Raw genomic sequence first — 21141 nt, forward strand, 5'->3', positions numbered from 1 at the left:
TCCTTCAGAATAAAATGAAAGGGAACACCAATACCTTCCTGTTTGACAGTTACTTTTTACATTGGAGTAGCACCAGGAAGACATCTTTACTATTGTTTGTGTTTCTTCAAGTATTGTGATGCAATGTTATAATGTGTGTCAATGTAGCTCAGTGGTGAAATGGAGTGGAAAGAGTTAATACATCAGGAAGTTCCCATACATACAGTATCCCACTGTATAAAGGGGAGGGACTTGAGCAATTGATTGGAACACAGCAGAACCTAGATAACTCTACTCTGCCACCTGAGGTCAAACCCTTGCCTGCCAAGGTAAGTGACAACTTTTATGAGGATAAGTATAGTTTCAAGGAAGAGGTTATGACTTCACACCGAGGAAAGAATTAAGGAGAGAGAAACTCTTCAATACAGTTATTTCCTGTTGACTCTAACCTAAAACGCTGGGTTGGCTGTCACAGTACACTGGTTTACTGCTCTGAGTATGGGCCATGATGACTCTTTGTACTTTGACCGCTGATGTTTTTCACAGACAGCTGATAAGGCACTAGGGCTGTATTCACTAAGAATCAAACAGGTCGAAACGGGGAGGGACTAACCTGAACTTTTCCAATAAGAAACGCTAGATTTCATAGAAAAATGTTCTGTTATGGTGTGCACTAATGAATACACCCCAGGGCTGAGTTTTAAGGTCATGGTTTGTCGTAAAAGCAACTGCATGCAGGGAGCTACAGTATAAGTTTGAGTTAACTGTTTGATTTACTTTCTCTGAAGCATAGTGCTTTACATAGGATTATAATACTTTTGAGATCTTTTTTTATGGTCAAATTAGGGAGTATTTGATTCCATTTACAGCTGAAATACATTTGAAAGACTGCTTTATTTTGGGCTGCCTTTCTGAAACGGTGTTCGATCCTTTCTGAAGACATGGCTTCTTCCGGCGATATATTATCTGAAGAGCAGTTCCAGTGTTCTATCTGTCTGGATGTCTTCACTGAGCCAGTCTCCATCCCATGTGGCCACAGTTTCTGCATAGCCTGTATAAAGAGACACTGGGATAGCAGTGATGTCTGCCATTGTCCCAAATGTAAGAGGGTGTTTGCAGGATGCCCTGATCTCCTCGAGAACTCATTCGCTAAAGACATTTCAGAAAAGATCAGGGCGAACAGACGGAACGGAATCAAGCAATCTGATGGCAAATCTGGAGGCGTGCACTGTGATGTCTGCGTGGGGAGAAAGCTCAAGGCCCTGAAGTCATGCCTGGTGTGCCTGACTTCTTACTGCGAGACTCACCTGGAGCCTCATCAGAGAGTGGCAACTCTGAAGAGACACAAGCTGGTGGACCCTGTGGAAAACCTGGAGGACAGGATGTGTAAGAAGCACGAGAGACTCCTGGAGCTGTTCTGTAGGAGTGACCAGAGATATGTGTGTGTGCTCTGCACGGAGACGGACCACAGGGCTCACAACATCGTTCCAGCAGAGAGAGAGAGTATGGCCAAGAAGGTAATGCTCTGATTTATTCTTTCATTTTGACTAAATCTCAAATTTATTTTTAGCCAAGACAAATTCCTACGTTCCTGATTTTCATTCGGAATCTGATTCCAATTCTGGTTCCATTTCTGGTTCCAATTCTGGTTCTTCTTCTGATTCTGATTGATAGGTTCAGATGAAGAAGACTGAAGCAGAGGTGCAGCAGATGATCCAGGCCAGATTGAAGAAGTTGGATGAAATCAAACACTCAGTCAAACTTAGCAGAGTGAGTCCTTATGATCAGCATCTTGTTATCTACTGTCGCTGATTCAGTTCCATTGGCACAACAGAACGTGACTGTTTTCTACAGTATTTCCTTGTTGTCATCAGGCAAGTTCCACGAAAGAAATAGAGGGCAATGTGCATGACGTCAATGTTATTTTCCATGTTGGGTACCATAGGGTACAACTCTCGGCCTAACTGTTTTCAAATGTATGTCATTTGGTCAGATCAATTCAAAGAAAGAGATAGAGGATGGAGTGCAGGTCTTCACTGCTCTGGTGCGCTCCATCGAGAGAAGCCAGGCTGAGCTCATCGAGTTGATCGAGGAGAAACAGAAAGCAGCAGAGAGGCGAGCTGAAGGGCTCATCAAAGAGCTGGAGCAGGAAATCACTGAGCTACAGAGGAGAAGCACTGAGCTGGAGCAGCTCTCACTCACTGAGGACCACCTCCACCTCCTAAAGGTCAGTGTCCTTCTACCAATATGGTCACAATAGGCAAATTCTAACTTCCACTTAAGTTGAATTTTCACCTACTCCCTCATTTCCATCAATTAATAACTAAATGAAAATCAGACTTAAGTGGAAGTTAGGATTACCTCACCGTCAACATCAGAGGATGTCATCTGAAGTGTTTCTCCTGTTTCCCATGGTAGATTTTTCCATCCCTGTGCACCCCTCCACCCACCAAGGACTGGTCTGAGATCAGTGTTCACTCTGACCTGTATTTGGGGGATGTGAGGAGAGCTGTATCTCTTCTGGAGGAGGTAGTGGAGACAGCAAAGAACAAACTGTCAATTAAAGGTCGTTGTCATCTTCTGTCTTCTCACTACAGTTATAAAATCCATTGTAAGACATCCATTTTTATGTTGTGTTTTCTGTGGTTCCTTATCTTGCAGAGCTAGAAAAAATACAGCTGTGTGCAGGTAAAGTTTTCTTTGGTGTTGATTCAAATCATTTGAATGAATCCTTTTTCTCTTCATTGTTCAGCTGTTGCTTCTATGATGGTGACTCCCTAGAAGAATGGCCATGCAGTACAAATGTAACATAATCATTTGAATGTTGACACATGTAAATGTTCAATGTGTTTAATGTTATATGCCTTTTGTTACCTTTTGACCCTGTAAATTAGAGCACCAAAGAAAACAATGGACAATAACATTTTATTTTCTTATCTATTTTACGTCTCCTCAAAGTTGACGTATCCCTGGACCCGAGCACTGCCAACCCCTGGCTGGTCGTGTCTGAGGATGGTAAGCAGGTCTGGGACGGGGACACCGAGCCGAGCCTCCTTAACGGTCCTCAACGATTCGACACGGCACCCTGTGTCCTTGCCAAGGACGGCTTTGCCACCGGGAGGCACTACTGGGAGGTCGAGGTGGGTTTGTACTGAAATTAAAAGGAAAAAACACGTTATATACGTTGTTTAATTGATGTAGGTTTATCAGACTAAAACATTGGTTAAAATACATGAAATCTGTCGAGCATCATGATCACCAAAGTGCTGGAGATCCTTTTATTTTTCAGTGTACAGTTTTTCGCCATGCCCCTGGTAATACTGTAGGTATAGGTAAGCCTATAGACACCTTACCTTTAAGTATTGGTAAAGCTACTGGACTATAGGGATGTGAGTTATACTTTTTTCAATTGGTTAAGGTCGGAGACAAGACCACCATGCCCCTGGTAATACTGTAGGTATAGGTAAGCCTATAGGCACCTTACCTTTAAGTATTGGTAAAGCTACTGGACTATAGGGATGTGAGTTATACTTTTTTCAATTGGTTAAGGTCGGAGACAAGAACACCATGCCCCTGGTAATACTGTAGGTATAGGTAAGCCTATAGGCACCTTACCTTTAAGTATTGGTAAAGCTACTGGACTATAGGGATGTGAGTTATACTTTCTTCAATTGATTAAGGTCGGAGACAAGACGGCTTGGGACCTGGGTGTGGCCAAGGAGTCCATCAACAGGAAGGGCATGGTCACACTGAGCCCCGAGGACGGCTATTGGACGATATGTTTGAGGAGAGGAAGTGAGTACAGAGCATGTGAGGGACAGTCGGTGTTGCTCCACTTCAGAGAGAAACCATGGAAGGTTGGGGTGTTTGTGGATTACGAGGAGGGGAAGGTGTCGTTTTATAATGTAACGGACAGGTCTCATATTTATTCGTTCACGGGCTACCAGTTCACTGAGAGGGTGTTACCTTTGCTCAACCCAGATATGCGTGACAGCGGGAACAACATATCACCGCTCATTATATGTCCTGTTGGTGTTTTCACCAGAGGCGGTAGTTTGGATGATGACATAACAATATGAAATGTACTTTGCCATGGACAATACATTTCATTTTGAAAGTGTCCTAAAGAGGAAAACAGAAAACAAAATGGACTTAAATTGCCATGGACTTAAATTGATAAATGGGTTATAGAAAGATTCAGTAAGATTCACTCCAATTAATTTGGTTGAATTAAATGAAATTATGAATGCTCTTTTAAATGCAGATATGTTGTGTTTTATTTATTTATATTTTATGTAATTGTCTGAGAAGAAGACAGAAGTTAATGCAACTATCCAAACCAATCTTTATTAGCTCATGTCATCAAAATTGTTAAAAGGTTTAAAAAAAAAAACAATTTTAATGAATGCAACAGTTGTACAACAGATGAAGATATTACAAACTTTTCAAATCCATCATATACTGACTGAATAAAACATTGTTCTGGCACGGACAAATCATTTCTAGATTTGTGGTATTTAGGTTAGAATTCAGGTATTCAATGCACTGTAAAATGTCCCCAAAAAATATGCGTTGTGTTGTGAAAAATAAATCTATATGTGCCTCATTTGCATACAGTATATACACTAGATGTATTTGCATACATGAATAAAATAATATAAAGGGGTGGAACAGGGCTACAACCACCAAAAATGTATCTGTCTCGGACTACCTGAGCTGTCTAGACTGCCTCATTAATACTGTTGTCACATTTTATTACATAGTTCAACAAGTGTGTCAAGAGAAGGATGATGTAGTAACCAAAAAAGTGTTAAACAAATCAAAATTGGTAAAAGGCCAAGTCCATATTACGGCGAGAGCAGCTCAAATAAGCAAAGACAAACGACAGTCCATCATTTCTTCAAGACATGAAGGTCAGTCAATCCGGAAATTTTCAAGAACTTTGAAAGTTTCTTCAACTGCATTTTCAAAAACCATCAAGCGCTATGATGAAACTGGCTCTCGTGTGGACCGACAAAGGAAAGGATGACCCAGTTACCTCCGCTGCAGAGGATAAGTTCATTAGAGTTACCAGCCTCAGAAATTGCATCCCAAATAAATGCTTCACAGAGTTCAAGTAACAGACACATTACAACATCAACTGTTCAGAGGAGACTGCGTGAATCAGGCCTTCATGGTCAAATTGCTGCAAAGAAACCACTACTAAAGGACACCAATTATAAGAAGAGACTTGCTTGGGCCAAGAAACACGAGCAATGGACATCAGACCTGTGTAAATCTGTCCTTTGGTCTGATGAGTCCAAATTTGAGATTTTTGGTTCCAACCGCTGTGTCTTTGTGAAATGATGTTCTCCTTATGTGTGGTACACTACCGTGAAGAATGGAGGAGGAGGTGTGATGGTGTGGGAGTGCTTTGCTGGTGACACTGTCAGTGATTTATTTAAAATTCAAGGCACACTTAACCAGCATGGCTACCACAGCATTTTGCAGGGAAAAGCCATCCCATCTGGTTTGCGCTTAGTGGGACTATCATTTGTTTTTCAACAGGACAATGACCCAACACACCTCCAGGCTGTGTAAGGGCTATTTGACCAAGAAGGTGGAGTAGTGCATCAGAAGACCTGGCCTCCACAATCACCCGACCTCAAACCAATTGAGATGGTTTGGAATGAGTTGGACCGCAGAGTGAAGGAAAAGCAGCCAACAAGTGCTCAGCTTATGTGGAAACTCCTTCAAGACTGTTGGAAAAGCATTCCAGGTGAAGCTGGTTGAGAGAATGCCAAGATTGTGCAAAGCTGTCATCAAGGCAAAGGGTGGCTACTTTGAAGAATCTCAAATATTGTCACGACTCCACCGAGGTCGGTTCCTCTCCTTGTTCGGGCGGCATTCGGCGGTCAAGGTCACCGGTCTTCTAGCCATCGCCGCTCCACCTTTCATTTTTCCATTTGTTTTGTCTTGTTTTCCCGCACACCTGGTTCACATTCCCTCATCAGACTGAATGTATATTACCCTCTGTTCCCCCCATGTTTTCTTAGTGCTGTGTGTTTGTTCACCGTAATAAAGGGCTCCGTTTGCTACCCAATTCTGCTCTCCTGCGCCTGACTTTCCTGCAGCCAGTTACGCACTCGCTACAAATATAAAATCGATTTGGATTTGTTTAACACTTTTTTGGTTACTACATGATTCCATATGTGTTATTTCATAGTTTTGATGTCTTCACTATTATTCTACAATGTATAAAATAATAAAAATAAAGAAATACCCTTGAATGAGTAGGTGTGTCCAAACTTTTTACTGGTAGTGTACGTTTGCGAGATCAGACATAATATCACTATAATTCGAGTGCTCATTTTTGGAAGTTGCTTTCATTTGTAAACATTTCAACTGTATTAAATCTTAAATCGTACTTTTTCAATTGCACAAAAAATGAACACCCACCAAAATAAAGTTATCTTTCTTCTCTTTCTTGTGATGTAACTGTTGAGCAAAGCGTTAGCGTGTCATACGCGTCGTTGTATGTAGACCAAAACGCAGCGGGTATGTGAATGCTCATCTTCCTTTTATTGAAGAAAAACTAAACAAAACACTTACACAAAACAAACGATGAAAGCAGTCCTGTAAGGTGCTCAGACTATACACGGAAACCCATGAAGAAAAACCCCTACTTAAATATGATCTCTAATCAGAGGCAACGAGGATCAGCTGCCTCCAATTAGAGATCAACCCAAACATACACAACATAGAAATAGAAGAACTAGAAAGGTAAACATACAAATGGATAACATAGATCGAACCCAAAATCCCAAAACACACAAAACAAACACCCCCCTGCCACACCCTGACCATACTATAATAACAAAATAACCTCTTTACTGGTCAGGACGTGACATATCGCTCTTATCGATGCAGCAGAAAGACAATGTATTCCATTGAGGCCATTTTAGCCATTACCGGAGTGTGTTTGACAGGTCATTACAAATGTTTCCGCGGTCGTTATGTTAACGGGAAAACACTAATGTTACAAGCAAGAGTGGGAAAGATTTATGTGACACATGGATTTTGAAAGCAATCAATCCAGTGAGATTTAGGTGCAGTAGCAATTTTAGCATGTATATCTTGGTGTGGCAAAGCAAACAACAAAATATGCATGCCAGCAAAGCCACTACACAACACAACACTAAACAATACATTAATTGCACTATAATGGTGACAAACGGTGCCCACAAACTGTTAGGGCCTACATAAAGCTGTCCCAACAGCAGTCCCAACACCTTACCACTGCTACACCTGTCTATCAGCGGAGCCTTGTCTGGCAGCGAAACAGTTAATTCAGCCTCATTTACTGCCTTTTTAAAAAACATAGGTGATATGGCTGACTTGTTTAAACAAATGTGGTTTCTACTGACAATTGAGATGTACAAACTATGGCATAAGGGAACGATGAGCGAGCTAGGACGGACGTTGTCAATATAACTATTTGTTCAGCACTTTTGAAATGTACAGCGACAGAATTCAGAACATGGCCCGTTCTTACCTTATTCTCCATGTACACCAAATCAGAACCGTAGGATAAATAACGGAAGCAGACAATGAAAGCTCTTACACTATTCAATGGTTACATTTCTCTAAAACAGGCTATATGTGCACAACCAAGTCAGAACAGTAGGCGAAATCAAGACCAGAAAAGGGACCAAATTATTAGCGAGAGGCACATGGTTACTACACAACAGGTTACTACACAACGTACACTTAGTATTATTATCTTTGCTACGGTATACATATCTCCCTGACATATTACATAATTTATGCAGCAGCATACAATACATTTTTGGAGCTGTGTTCACTTCCTTCCAAACCACTCATTGTTGAATTTGCGATTTCCAACTTGTTGTGTAATGTTTATGGCCAGGATACGTTTTATCTATAATTTCTCTTCATTATTTATCCTCATATGACAAGGATTGAAAAGGATTTGCCAGTAGATTGTTGACTTTATTCATGATGATGACTGCTAGCTAAGATTTTGAAAGTATGATGTTGAGATGATCAGTCCATTCAAAGCTACTGTACATATAACGTGATTTGACATCATTTTAACTGTGGCCAAGGACCTTCTAATGTAACTCTATGGCAGCTCCCAAAGAGCTAGAATTTTCAATATCTAGCCTTAGACTTTGCATTGACGTAGTGTCCCCAGTGACAGAACACTGAGCCAATCACGGTGCAACTCTCCGTATTTTATGCTGGCTTGCCCCACCACCACAGAAAGCACTGAGCTAGGCTGAAACACCTGCATTTTGGAGCTGCCTTACTCAAGAAAACAAAAAAGAGACCATGTTTTGTATGCGGCTTTATTAACTCAATTATATATATTTTTCTTTCTTTTTTTTTGCGAACTGATATGTGACACGTATTAATATTAAAACTTTTTTTTGCTAAAAATGTGGGGCTCAAAACAGGTTCCGCCCCACCTGCCGTTAATGACGGGTTGCCACTGTTTAGGTGACAAGTGGATTTTGCACCCCTCAAACACAGGAAATGGATTGCTGAAAAGGAAAGATCCTCAGGTGGGAAGGGGCATACATGTTGCTAATGTCATCTATCCCTCCTTCTTCCCGTCCTTCTCTCCTCCTCCTTCACCTAATAACCACAAGTGCCCCTGTCCACTTCTCTTCCTCTCCCCCTCTCCTCCTTGCCCGGTTGTCTGTACATATCTAGGATCAGTTTATCCTCTCCTAATCCTAACCTACAGCCAGTTAAGCCAAAACCTAAAAACTGACCACCCTAACTTCATCCTAGACCATTCCTCCAGCCTAGCTAATCAGATTACGACTGAGATAGGATTAGTATAGGAGCAGGTGGGACACTAAGACTGTGTCCAAAATGGCACCCTATTCTACATAGGGTCCATCGGGCTCTGGTCAAAAGTAGTGCACTAAATAGGGTGCCATTTGGGACAAAAACTGAGACAGGCTGGAGGCTGTACACCAAGGAATAGGGAGAGAGAGAGAGGGGGGAGGGATCCTAAGGATTAGTTCTATTGGGCTCTATCATAGTAGCTGAGTTAGAGACACTTATAGTGCCTGGAAGATTGTGACGGGACAAAATGTAACCCTCAACTACTTCATTTTCATAATTGATATCGTCATCATAACATTTAACAGCATCGACTTTATCATCATCAACAATTCTTCTGTAACTTCCCATTTCCTTTCGGATTACCTGGATGCTACTGTGACGAAACAAGTAGGTGACAACACTGCTAGCTACCATACTGACACTGTGCTGTGCTCAATGAGCTGTACAATGAATTCAGCTTAATGTCTGGGCTTGAAATGTCAGTGAAGTAGAGGTAATATGCTCAAAGGTAAGGCCCTTACTATCGTTTATGTTAAAAGCACAGAGTAAATAGGCATATTTCTTAAGATCTATTGTCTGTCATGTATGAGTCATCTGTGTGTTTTCTCCTAGCTAAGAAAACATTATAAGGAACAACAAACATAATATTTCTACTGCATCGTATTCTGTCGTTTATCAGGAAGCACCAAAAGAAAATGGATTCTGTGAGCATACCGACCCACTACGTGTGATGTCAGTCCCATCCTCTGTGATGACATCACCACCAGAGCCCCATCGCCATAGAAAAAGCATTGTGATTGGCTGAACCTTCATTAGGACCAATCATGTCTCTGACAGTGGACGAGACAGCTGGGGATCTACCAGTGAGGGACGTAGGGCTGATGAGAGGAGGGCTGATGCCCACCGTACCAGGTAAGAAGGATGGAGTGGGGAAGATTGAGATGGGAGGGGGTGGGGGGAGAAGAGTGAGGGGACAAGAGAATAAAATAATGCAGAAGAAATTAGTAACTGAACAAAACAGTGCATTTACATTTTACATTCATGTCGTATCAAATGTTAGTATCAGGAAATAAATAGATTTGATTGAAGCAATGTGGTTTAACACCCTGTCTCCTTCGCTTTCTGTCTGTCTCTCCTTTGCCAGACTCTGTGAGAGACGGAAGGTCATGGAAGAAACCACAGGTGCTCAAGTTAAAAGGTCAAACAAAACCAGGAACTCACAGATCAAAACCAGGAACTCACAGATCAAAATGACAATGTGTCTATTTCTGGGAGTTTTCACCTCTAATCCCTTCTCTATCTTTATTCCTTCTCTTGTCTTTCTTCTCTAGTCTCTTCCTCTCTTAATTCTTCCCTCTCTCTTTCATCCCTCTTAATTACATTTCTTTCTCCTCTTCTTTACTGTCAGTTTCTTCCACCTCTCCCTCTCTCTTTCCCCTCTTTCTCCCCTTTCTCTTTCGCTCCCCCCACATTTTTCCGCACCTCTGTTCCATTCCCTTATTTTCCCTTTCCTTCTTCCCTCTTTTTCTTCCTCCTCTCCATCAGACCGTCAGAGGGTGTTCCAGGTTCCCAGGGAGCAGCTGGAGGACCAGTGTTTCCGTCTGCAAGAGGAGAACAACCTACTGAGACAGCACACACGCACACAGGAACAGAGGCTACGCAGGTACTTGTCCAATGAGACACGCTTCTTTTTGTCCTGCATTACATAACATTTTGCTACGGTGTGCCCTAATGAACACAACCCTGCTGAACCAGACCACCCAATGTATATCCTCCATGTCCTCTCTCCTCAGGATGTCCACCAAGCTGATGCGTCTAAGGGAGGGGCGTCCGGGTGAGGCCGGTACCAGGGTCAGGGAGGGGGACATGGAGGAGATGATCCAGGAGCTGGAGGCGCGTGTGGCCACCCTGGAGAGCCAGAAGGGGGCACTGCAGAGCAAACTCAGCATGGCCAGGCAGCACATCATGGACCTGGGGCCTGGACGGAGTTACCACAGACTCAGAGGTACCTAGCTGTCTGTGTAACTATAGGGCGATATTTTGAGTCATGTATTTTGAGTCATCTATCTGAAAATAATTCTACACAATATTGTTTATGAAATTCTATTTATTGTCCTCCCTCCCTGTACGTCATCACTGATGTGACATGACTAAATCTCTACCTGGTACAGCCAAAAGAGGAGTGGCCACCCCTCAGAGCTTTGTTCCTCTCTAGGTTTCTTCCTAGATTCCAGCCTTCTAGGGAGTTTTTCCTGTAGAAGCAATGCAGATGCTTCTACATCTGCATTGCTTGGTCTTTGAGGTTTTAGACTGGGTTTCTGTATATCACTTTGTGACAACTGCTGATGTAAAAAGGGCTTTATAAAATACATTTGATTGATTGACTAAATTAGTGAAAGCTATCCAGTGGATCCTCTGTAGGCTTTCACTGATCCAATCATATTGGATAATGGAGGAATTAAGGAAATATGCATTTCAACACAGGACACCTTTCCCCTTTCAGGGCGGGGAATGGATGGGCAGGGAGGAGTCAGACGAGCAGCACAGACAGCTCCGGCCCACTACGGACTCAGCCTGGAGGACACCAGAGGAGAGATTGAGAAATTGTAAGGAAAGAGAGAGAGAGAGAGAGAGAGAGAGGGAGAGAGTGGGTGCGTGTATGCACGCAAGAGACCATGAGCAAAAAAACTGTTGAGTAGAGAAGCAAGTGTCCAACATTTGTTCAACGTTCTTCCCTCCCACCCCACCCCTCCACTACTGTACCACTACTAAACAGACATACGCTCCTCAGGTCCGTGAGTGAATGCATGTCTGCATAAAAACAGACCATTATAATTGCAAATCACTCTGATGCAACCCATGAGGCAGATCATAGGCTATGTTCCAATATCCACACAGGCAAACCACTTAGAATACATGCGTCATTTAATACATTGCTTCATTCTAAGTGGTATTATTATGAAACCACATCAATTTCCTAACAGTACACTAACAGACCCATAGATGACAATGCTTTGCTCTGTGGCCTGTGTGATCTTACCTTACCAGACCCATAACTACTCCTCTTTCCTCTCCCTCCTATATTTCTCCGTCTTCTTTCCTCTTTGATCCAGCAGGTCCAGTGTGATCGAGACCCAGAAGGTGAGGGTGACAGAGCTGGAGCAGGCTGCCCAGTCCCTGAGAGACACACTTGGGGAGAAGGAGAGAGAGATAGAGGACAGTATGAAAGAGATGAGGAGACAACAGGCCGGCGGACACAGGTGGGGGCAGCTCACACACACACACACACACACACACACACACACAGACACACAAGCTCTCACACACACAAGCTCTCACGCATGCACACACACACACACACACACACACACACACACACACATACACACACACACACACACACACACTTACCCATTCCTACTTCTTAGCACACCTCTGCGCTGTAGTATGTTGTGAATCTAAACGAGGACCTTTTCCTTCTCCAGGATCACTATAAAGGACAATGTGGACGTGATCCGCCTGCAGAAGCATCTGTCAGACAAGAGCGCTGCCCTGCGTGTCAGCCAGGAGAAGTTCAACGTGTTGCAAGAGGTGGGAGGCTCTCTCTACCTCGTTCATCCTTCTTTCACTTCATCATGATGAGAAACTGACAACCTCTACCCTGTTCTTTCTTTTTCTCTCCCTCTCTCTCCGCCCCCCCCCCCATTTCTAGGCTTATGAAGCTCAATTGGAAGAGGTAGGAAGAGAAACCTTCAGTATAACTATGAACAATCAGTCAATAACATGAAAGAACTTGTATTGACCGTCTAATATTTCATATGTCCGCTAAAGGGTCAGAGGTCACTGAAGGAGAGCCAGGGGGCATTGCTGGAGAAGGTAGAGGAGCTGAGTGAACAGCTGAAACAAGAGAGACAGAGAGCGTTGACACTGGAGGGACAGCTCACCGCTGCCACTCTTTCTATGCAAGCCCTCGAGGAGGTATTGCAACGAGTCTGCAAGTAGGGGTGGAGGAAGTAGGTAGAAGTTGTCCCTCCCTACCCATTGATACAAGGCCAAATACTTCTAACTTTATACTATTCTATTCAGTTCCAAGAGAGAGTGTCAGACCTGGAAGGAGAGAAGAATCTACTGAAGGACAGCTATGATACACTCCTGGAGAGGTGAGGAATTAATTAACTATAGTAAATGGACTGACACTCTTTCTGTCTTTCTCTTTCTTCACCTGCCCATCTCTCTCTCTCTCTCTCTCTCTCTCTCTCTCTCTCTCTCTCTCTCTCTCTCTGTCTCTCTCTCTCTCTCTCTTTATCTCTCTCCTTCTCAGCACTTTATCTGCCCACAGTCATATGGAGGAGAAGGTGGACAGAGAGAGAGAGCTGGAAAAAGATAGGGAGAGAGAGAAAGAGGAGCTCTGGAGGATGGACATAAAACGGCTTGAGGAGATTCTGCGAGTGGAGAGGGAGGAACGAGGGAGGCTGGAAGAGGAGAAAGAAAGGTTGCAACGGGACAAAGAGAGGATAGAGGAACAACAGGAGAGAGAGAGAGGTGAAGGAGAGAGAGATTAAGTTCAATACTACTTATTGGTAAAGCCAAGAGTTTCTTCTTGGCCATGTGACCTGACCTAGGCTGTGTCTCAAATGGTACACTGGCTATTCCCAATTTTAGTGCACTACATGGGGAATAGGGTGCCGTTTGGACAAAGCCCTGGCATATAACTAGGACCTAGGATTTTTCCTGGTCAGGTCACGTGGTCTAGGAAAACTCATTACTTATTGGGTATCAATTGTGTTATAAATATCATAGGCAGTCTATTCTATTGTTTGAGAATTATTTTTATATGAATTTTCATAGAGTCCATTGATTCGATTAGAGGAAAACATGATCGAATGGAACAGGAAGTTCTACAGTACAGACAGGAAGTGACATCACTGCAGGAGAGACTGGACTCAGTCACAAAGGTGGGAGGTTATTATTGACATGAATAACATGTTAAGAATATGTTAATATCAACTTAATAATATACTGTATGTTATAAAACAGTTTTGCTCCGTTTGTCATGTCTCCCCATTCTCTCTTCTTTTTCTTCTTTCTCCCTCCGTTTCTCTCAGGAGTTTGACATGAGTGTTGAGGACCTCAGTGAAACCCTGATACAGATTAAGGTTGGTCCCTTCTCAGATTAGTTAAATAACGACAATATAACGAGGTAACAATATAAGAGGTCCTTTAAACCTTATTAACTTTCTCTCTTACTGTGCATTTTGTAATGCCTTTCGTAGACATTTAGGCTACAGCAGGAGGGCCGTGAGGGTCTGCGGTTCCTAGGGATTGATGGGAAGGTGGAGGACTCATCCAGAGAGCTAAGGGACCTACAGGCATCCCAAGCAGAGACTGTGTTAGAATTACAGAAGACCAGAGACTTACTGTTACTGCAGCACCGCATCAATAATGATTTGCAGGTAGGCAGATAAGCCTACTGGTTTACCTTTTTAATTTCTATAATTGTAAAGCAATTTTGGGTCCTTGAAAAGAGATATATAAATCCCATGTATTATTATTATTATTATTAACACACACACACACACAGGCACACATGGACGCTTGCATACACACAAAGGTAATTATGACGGTTATCTTACATACTCTCCTCTTTCCTTCCTTCCATGTAATTAATGTTAACCCCCTCTCCTCTGTTCTCCTTCCTGTTCCTGTCCTGTCACAGGCTGAGTTGAACACAATGATAGAGAGAGCAGAAAGAGAGAGGGAGGAGACCAAGAGGAGGGTAGCGGAGAAAGATAAACTACTTGGAAGAAGAGCCTTGCAAATCAACACTTTACAAGGTAAGAAGAATGTGGTAACACTTTATTTGAAGGTACACATATTAGCCACAAATTTGTAGTTTATAAGTGTGTAAATTAGTAGCTTATAAGGCCTTTATAATGTGTTATTAGCCATATATTAGGTCTTAATTAAGTGTTTTCTAATTCAAACTTTATAAGTCATGTTTTACCGGCCAATCCTTAATAACCTCATTGTAAGCCATAAGAGCAAGTTACACAAGAAACAGACTCTTAGTAAGCGGTCTCAATGTGGGACTCATAAGGGCATAGTACCTCAATATGTGATCCCTATAATAAAGTGTGACGACTTACAATGTTTGAATAAGATATTACTAATTCATTCAAATGGTATCTAAATAATTATTCTTTAAAGGAATAATAATAATAATCCACTCAAAAATGATCTTTCGTATTTCTTTCATTAGTCTACTGTTGATACAGTCCCTAAGTGTTTTGCATGTCAGCAGTCGTTTTAAAGATATATGATTTACAAGAAGCAAAGTGTAATGTCGCGTTCACATGCCAGTCAGAATGAGGAAACTCTGAAATTTCCGACTTGCTGATTCATTGAACGCGGCAAGTGTATAACTACAATAGTTAGCAAGTTGGAAATGTCAGAGTTTCCTCGTTCTGACTAGCACGTGAACGCGGCATTACTTGCCACATCATCATGATGATGCATTTTGCATTATATGATTCATTTTCATGATGTGGCAAGTTATACAGTTTTCTTTTTAAAAGTCCAATATCTTGAAAACTTGACTGCTGACATGCAAAACATTTTGGGCAGAAATGAAAAAAATACATAAATATAGTTTTGAGTGAATTATTCCTTTAATGTCAAAAATTAAATTGAGCGTTATCTACTAAAGCTCAGCTCAGTGAGTTTAAAATCACTTTTTTCTTCTTCTTCTTTAAAGCCCAGCTGAAGGAGTTAGCCTACAGCCCTAGGAACTACAAACGGAACATACCACTACAGTACACCTGGCCGGGGGGGGACCAGGAAGTGGTACAGCCCATTGAAGACGACACCACTTTCTCTCAACTACGAGCGGGGGAGTCCCTTTTGGAGATCCACCTCAAGGGGGCAGCTTTCACCCCTGGGGGGCTACGGACCATGGGGGACGCCCGGAAAGGGGCGGGGTCAAAAGGTGAAGCGGTTGTGACCTTTTGCACCTACGCCCTCCTGGACTTTGAAATGCACTCCACACCCCTGGTTTCGGGAGGGCAACCCAACTACGGATTCACATCGAAGTACCCCCTCTCTGCCCGTGATTTGGGGAGGCTGGGGGGTCAGGGGGGAGGGGTGCTGGTGGAGCTGCACCAGGCATTGGGAGGGGTGCGTTTCGTGACCCGAGGGGGGGCGCAGGTGCCACTGGTTGGAGCGGTAGAGAGGAGAGGGGAGCGGGTGAGCGGACGAGTCAACATCGCAGGTAAGTCTTAGCATCACCTGGTGTCATTATATTGCAGCAACAACGGTTTCAGCTATCATGGATCAACCACTGTTATAGCCACAATTGTGGCTTTATTATGTGTTCTAATGTGCATCATTGTTAGCAGACACTATGCGAGGCCATGCAAATGTGGGCCAGTAGAACTGAAACATTAGATATACAGTATACCAGTAATATGAAAATACTGTGTAAACCAGTATGATTGCGCCCATCACTGAGACTCACCTATTATCCCTTGAAGGCTCTGAGGGAGATGTCATAGGGATCCTGGACTTCTGGATGCGTCTCTTCCCTCCTGCGGAGCCCATGGACACACTGATGGAGAGAGGAACGGACAGAGTGACAGAGAGAGGAGCAGACAGACGGATAGAGAGAGGAGCAGACAGACGGATAGAGAGAGGAGCAGACAGAATGACAGACAGACTGATGGACAGAAGGACCATCAGTCCACAGAGACAGTGGAGCCCCATCTGGGCCCAGAGAGGTCTAGGCTTGGAGGACAGTGTGTGTGAGGTAGGCTACTGAGACAATTTTTCAACAGGTCTGTCATTTAAAATCCCCAGGTTTTATAGAAATCCTACTTGGAAGATTTCCTGATATCTAGCTTATTCCCTCCTGATTCCAGGAATCTTCCAACTGGGATTTCTGTAAATCCTGGTAATTTGGGGAAAGTTACCGGAATATTGCAAGCCTAGCTCTGCTCTTAAAAGACCAAAGATTCACTGGGTGGTTGAATTCATGCAGAGCACAATGTTATTTTCCACTACAGCAGGAACCATTTGACTACGGCGGAGGTATACCCAACGAGCTGGAGGTGGGGCTAGAGCATTGCGTGGGTCTAAGCGCCCGCTGGCCGGGACTACTTCCGGACTCCTACCTCGTGTACCGTCTCTACGACCTGCCGCCTCACTCTTCCCCCACAATACCGTGCAGCGCCGACCCACTGTTCAACGACACGGTCAGCTACCCTCTGGCCGTGACCACTGACGTTCTGGAGTACCTAAGAGGGGGCAGTCTCTGGGTCTATGTGTTCGATGACAATGATGATCAGACTCCACCTGCTTACCTGGCCAAGACACCCATACCACTCCGCCCGCTGGCAGCAGGACGACCTATCAGAGGTGAGAAAATGACAGTTGTCATCAACCCTAATCCTACCCTATCTATCACCAATTTTGTAGAGCTACAGGGTGCCCTTGACTAGATCCGTCAGGTGTCTTAGTGCTGAGTTGGAGTAAAACCCTGCAAACCCTTAAACTCTTCACATTGTTAAAGACAAAATAGATCATATTGATTCATAGAAATAAAAAGTATGTCTCACCTTCATGCTCTGACCTCTCAGGTGACTCATCCTAAAGGTCTGTGGTTCCCAAACTGTGCCCCCCCTAGTTCCCAAACTGTGCCACCCCCCCTATGGAACTCAGTCTGGCTTTCAACTTACTCCTGAAAATTGTAATAGTTGAATGCACAAGGTGCAATTTTAAAACTGGGTAGTGAATCAGCAGTTTTCCTCTTGTCATGTCAGTCATTGCAGACCTTAGAGAGCTATCTATAACTTGTCAGAAATGTCCAGATCAACTAGCCCATGTCAGCTAACATTTTTAGCTAGTTTTTTTTGCCAAATGATTGTGCTGTAATGTTTGAGTGACTCAAATATCACATGAACACACATAAGAGATGGCAAAATGTGTAGAACTGCAGGAAATTAGCTTTAAATCTGCAAAATGTTCTCTCCGTCAACAAGAGGGGTGTGAACAGTTTGTGTCATGAAGCTGATCCTAGATCTGTACCTAGGGGAAACTTTGGTCGCACCCCGAAGCCATGCTTCCTGCTATACCTCGCTTCCATCTGTACCTTGCTTGCTTCCTTCCTTCCTCCCTTCTTTAATTCCTTCCTTACTCTCAGGTGACTATGTTCTAAGGGACACGGGTGGCGGTCCGCGGGGGATGGTCCGCGTGTTCATACGATGGATTTACCCCTTCCAACCACCAGAGGGCAGCACCCAAAGACACAAGGAGATGGACAGGATGGAGAGAGCAATGGAGAGGAGGAGCGAGAGAGCAGAGGAACTGCCGAGGCCTATTGCCAAGCCTAGGGTGAAGGTATGGTTCACATTTCATTTTTACATAGACTGGTCACATTAATTGTTAGCATCTCCTTTCTCTTGCAACCTTTTCCTACCTCTCTTTATATTCTCCTTATTTCAGTCAAAGGCTGTTGAGCCCAGAGTGGACAGACCTGCTGCACAAAAAGAGACCAGCATTCAGGTATGGAACACACTTGCACACAAACAACCAACCATTATCACCTGAATATGCAACAAAGTATTTGCTCTATTATGAGATTTGAAAAACTCAGAGATACTGAGTTATCACTCTCTGTACCTGTTAGCCCAAGCCCCGTCCTCCACCAATCAAGCTGCGATTACCCCAACCCGACGCCCATTCAGAGCGAGCCACACCAGTGACATCCCCGGAACCCAGTGTCGCCACACCCCTCCAGTCTCCAGCGAGAAAACGGGCCACGCCTCTTAGATCACCTGCCACACTCCTTCTGACACCTGGGACGAGTCAAGCCACGCCCTCCCAGTCACCCACCAGGAAGCAGGCGACCCCTCTGAGGCTACCTGAGGCCAGAGGTCAGAGTTCGCCTGTGTCAGAGTTGACCCCATCTCGACCTGACTCAGCTCGTTCCACCAGGAGTTCCGCCAGCGATGATAAGAGTTATTTTAAGGTGAGTGGATATAGATAGTATAGCATAAAGCGGCGCGCAATTAGCCTAGCGTTGTCCGGTTTTGGCCGTCGTTGTAAATAAGAATTTGTTCTTAACTGACTTGTCTAGTTAAATAAAGGTAAAAAAATATATATATAATTATTTTATTTTTTTACTTTCAAAAATAATAATAACGAATTATAGGGAATAATTGCAAAAGCAGGATCACATTTAAAAGGTGTGTATAAGACTAAAAGGACTGCAAGGAATAGAGACACAGTATAATGATTTGATCATCTTACGTTAAGAGGGAACTTTTGACACCTTTATCTCTTCCTCCCTCTCAGGACATCCCCTCACTGGAACAGGTGTCCATGGAAGAGGAGGAGGAGGAGCAGGAGGAGAAAAGTGACAAAGGTGATCATTCATTACAGCGCTATCTATATCCTATTTACGACCAATAAAGTACTCTTGTCCTGGAGTTGAATAAGAGTATCCTGATGTCATGAACAGTCATTGGTTCTGCTTCCCTCTGTAGCCCAAGTGGATAGTGAGGTCATGGAATCCAGAGAATCAAGGACCTCTAACCGTAGTGACGTCATCATTATTCCTCCATCTTCAAGGAGAATCAGAAAGGTAAGAATCAATCAATCAATGTGTCAATCAATTGGGTCTGGTGACCGACTGATTGATTGAGGTAAGAATGAGAAAAATAGACACCTTACATTTTTATCAAATCTTCAGTGAAATCTTTATTTCTGCGTTTCAGGGAGACAAGTTGAGAGTGGAGATTCTCTCTCTCTCTTTTGAGCCCACCTCCCGAGTGGCTCTCGATGAGTCAGTGCAGCGCGTCTATGTGGAGTACCGCCTCCTGGGAGTTCCCATGGAAACCACAGAGACACCCATGTCCCTCCGTAAACCATCGGACGGGGAGGAGATCCATTACAACTTCACACGAGGTGTGTGTGTGTGTGTGTGTGTGTGTGTGTGTGTGTGTGTGTGTGTGTGTGTGTGTGTGTGTGTTCGGACGGGTGTAGGTGTTGATACTCAAATTCCCTGTCTCACCATATATTCTTTATTTCCCTCATTCTCCCAGTCATCTATGTGGACAGCTCTGAGGCAGCCCCACTAAGACAGTACCTGTACACCATGCTGGAGGGAACTGACCCAAACCAGGGCAGGTGAGTGAGTGAGTGAGTGAGTGAGTGAGTGAGTGAGTGAGTGAGTGAGTGAGTGAGTGAGAAAACAGTAATGGCTGAAATGTAATGAATGTAATGCTATCATACACATGTGTGTTTGATACCGTTCCATTCATTCCTTTACAGCCATTACTATGACCCCGTCCCCAATTTAAAGTGCCACCAGCCATCACTGGATGATACCCATGAATGTGTATGTGCCATTTTCAATAGAGTCAAAACATGCTATAATGTGTGTCTACCCAGGTTGAAGTTCACAGTGGTCAACGAGCCAATGGATGATGATGATGACGAGGAGTGTACCGACGTTGGCCACGCTTTCCTGGACTTACAGGAACTGCTGCTGACAGGAAATGACATCACTGAGCGGCAGATCGACAGTGAGATTCTATATTTCTATCATTTTAAATATTTCTGTGACATATTCTATAATTTCTCCTCCCTTATGCACTGCATTTCTTACTCTACTCACCCATCTTTCTCTACCACTCCTCTTTCTCTTCCTCTCTCCTTCTCTCCATCTCCCCCTCTCTCTCGCTCTCTCTCTCTCTCCCTAAATAGTTGTCAGTGTGGATGTAGAGAAAGAGGTGATGGGAAAACTCAAAGTCTCTCTGGAAGCAGCAAAGACTTTGACTGGGATATACTGGGACTATCGCCAGAAGAGAGATCAAGAGACCAAGAGTGATGAAGAGAATGACGAGAAGGAGGAAGATAAGGAGCAAGAGGAGGAAGAGAAGGAAACATTGAAGAAAGAAGATGCAATACAAGTGATAGATTATGACATTGATGATGATGACAGTGACTTTTACTAAAAGTGGAAATATGAAAAGGATATCATGAAACAGATAGGAATTGTGGTCCCTGTGAATAGATTGTGTGACTGACAAACTGACCACTCTTAAATAAATAATATTGAATAACAGTAAACGTCTGACCTTGTATAATAAAACATATTACTGTCTGATCAAGTTATAATTTTTCGGTCTGTAAACTAACCAAATACTGTATAAATACTACCATTTACATTTTAGTCATTTAGCAGACGCTCTTATCCAGAGCGACTTACAGTAGTGAATGCATACATTTCATAATTTTTTTCTCCGT

General features: G+C 43.4%; 2 protein-coding genes across 3 annotated transcripts; both read left to right on the forward strand.

Moving 5' to 3' along the window:
- The first annotated feature begins 235 nt into the window (after positions 1-235).
- LOC115198543 (E3 ubiquitin-protein ligase TRIM39) lies at positions 236-4627 on the forward strand. Of its 2 annotated transcripts, none has more exons than XM_029760544.1 (8): positions 236-308; positions 919-1496; positions 1654-1749; positions 1973-2206; positions 2398-2545; positions 2641-2667; positions 2938-3119; positions 3660-4627. In XM_029760544.1, the coding sequence occupies exons 2-8, from the start codon at positions 921-923 to the stop codon at positions 4056-4058; spliced, it is 1662 nt and encodes a 553-aa protein (XP_029616404.1). In that variant the 5' UTR covers positions 236-308; positions 919-920; the 3' UTR covers positions 4059-4627. The 2 variants fall into 2 exon arrangements, with proteins under 2 accessions (XP_029616404.1, XP_029616402.1); XM_029760542.1 differs by having other exon boundaries at positions 254-308; positions 849-1496.
- Positions 4628-8408: 3781 nt separating this feature from the next.
- Positions 8409-20998, forward strand: rpgrip1 (RPGR interacting protein 1). The gene is made up of 28 exons (XM_029760541.1): positions 8409-9225; positions 9518-9750; positions 9983-10036; positions 10384-10501; positions 10632-10843; positions 11342-11444; positions 11952-12098; positions 12324-12429; positions 12551-12574; positions 12670-12816; positions 12925-12998; positions 13160-13380; positions 13687-13793; positions 13944-13994; positions 14112-14291; positions 14555-14672; positions 15593-16105; positions 16368-16639; positions 16896-17247; positions 18032-18228; positions 18334-18393; positions 18518-18859; positions 19186-19255; positions 19377-19474; positions 19608-19797; positions 19935-20019; positions 20284-20417; positions 20599-20998. Exons 2-28 carry the CDS (start codon positions 9663-9665, stop codon positions 20847-20849), a joined length of 4314 nt encoding a protein of 1437 aa, XP_029616401.1. The 5' UTR covers positions 8409-9225; positions 9518-9662; the 3' UTR covers positions 20850-20998.
- The last annotated feature ends 143 nt before the right edge of the window (positions 20999-21141 follow it).

This window comes from Salmo trutta, chromosome 8 (genome assembly GCF_901001165.1).
Source record: "Salmo trutta chromosome 8, fSalTru1.1, whole genome shotgun sequence".
Lineage (NCBI taxonomy): Eukaryota > Metazoa > Chordata > Actinopteri > Salmoniformes > Salmonidae > Salmo > Salmo trutta.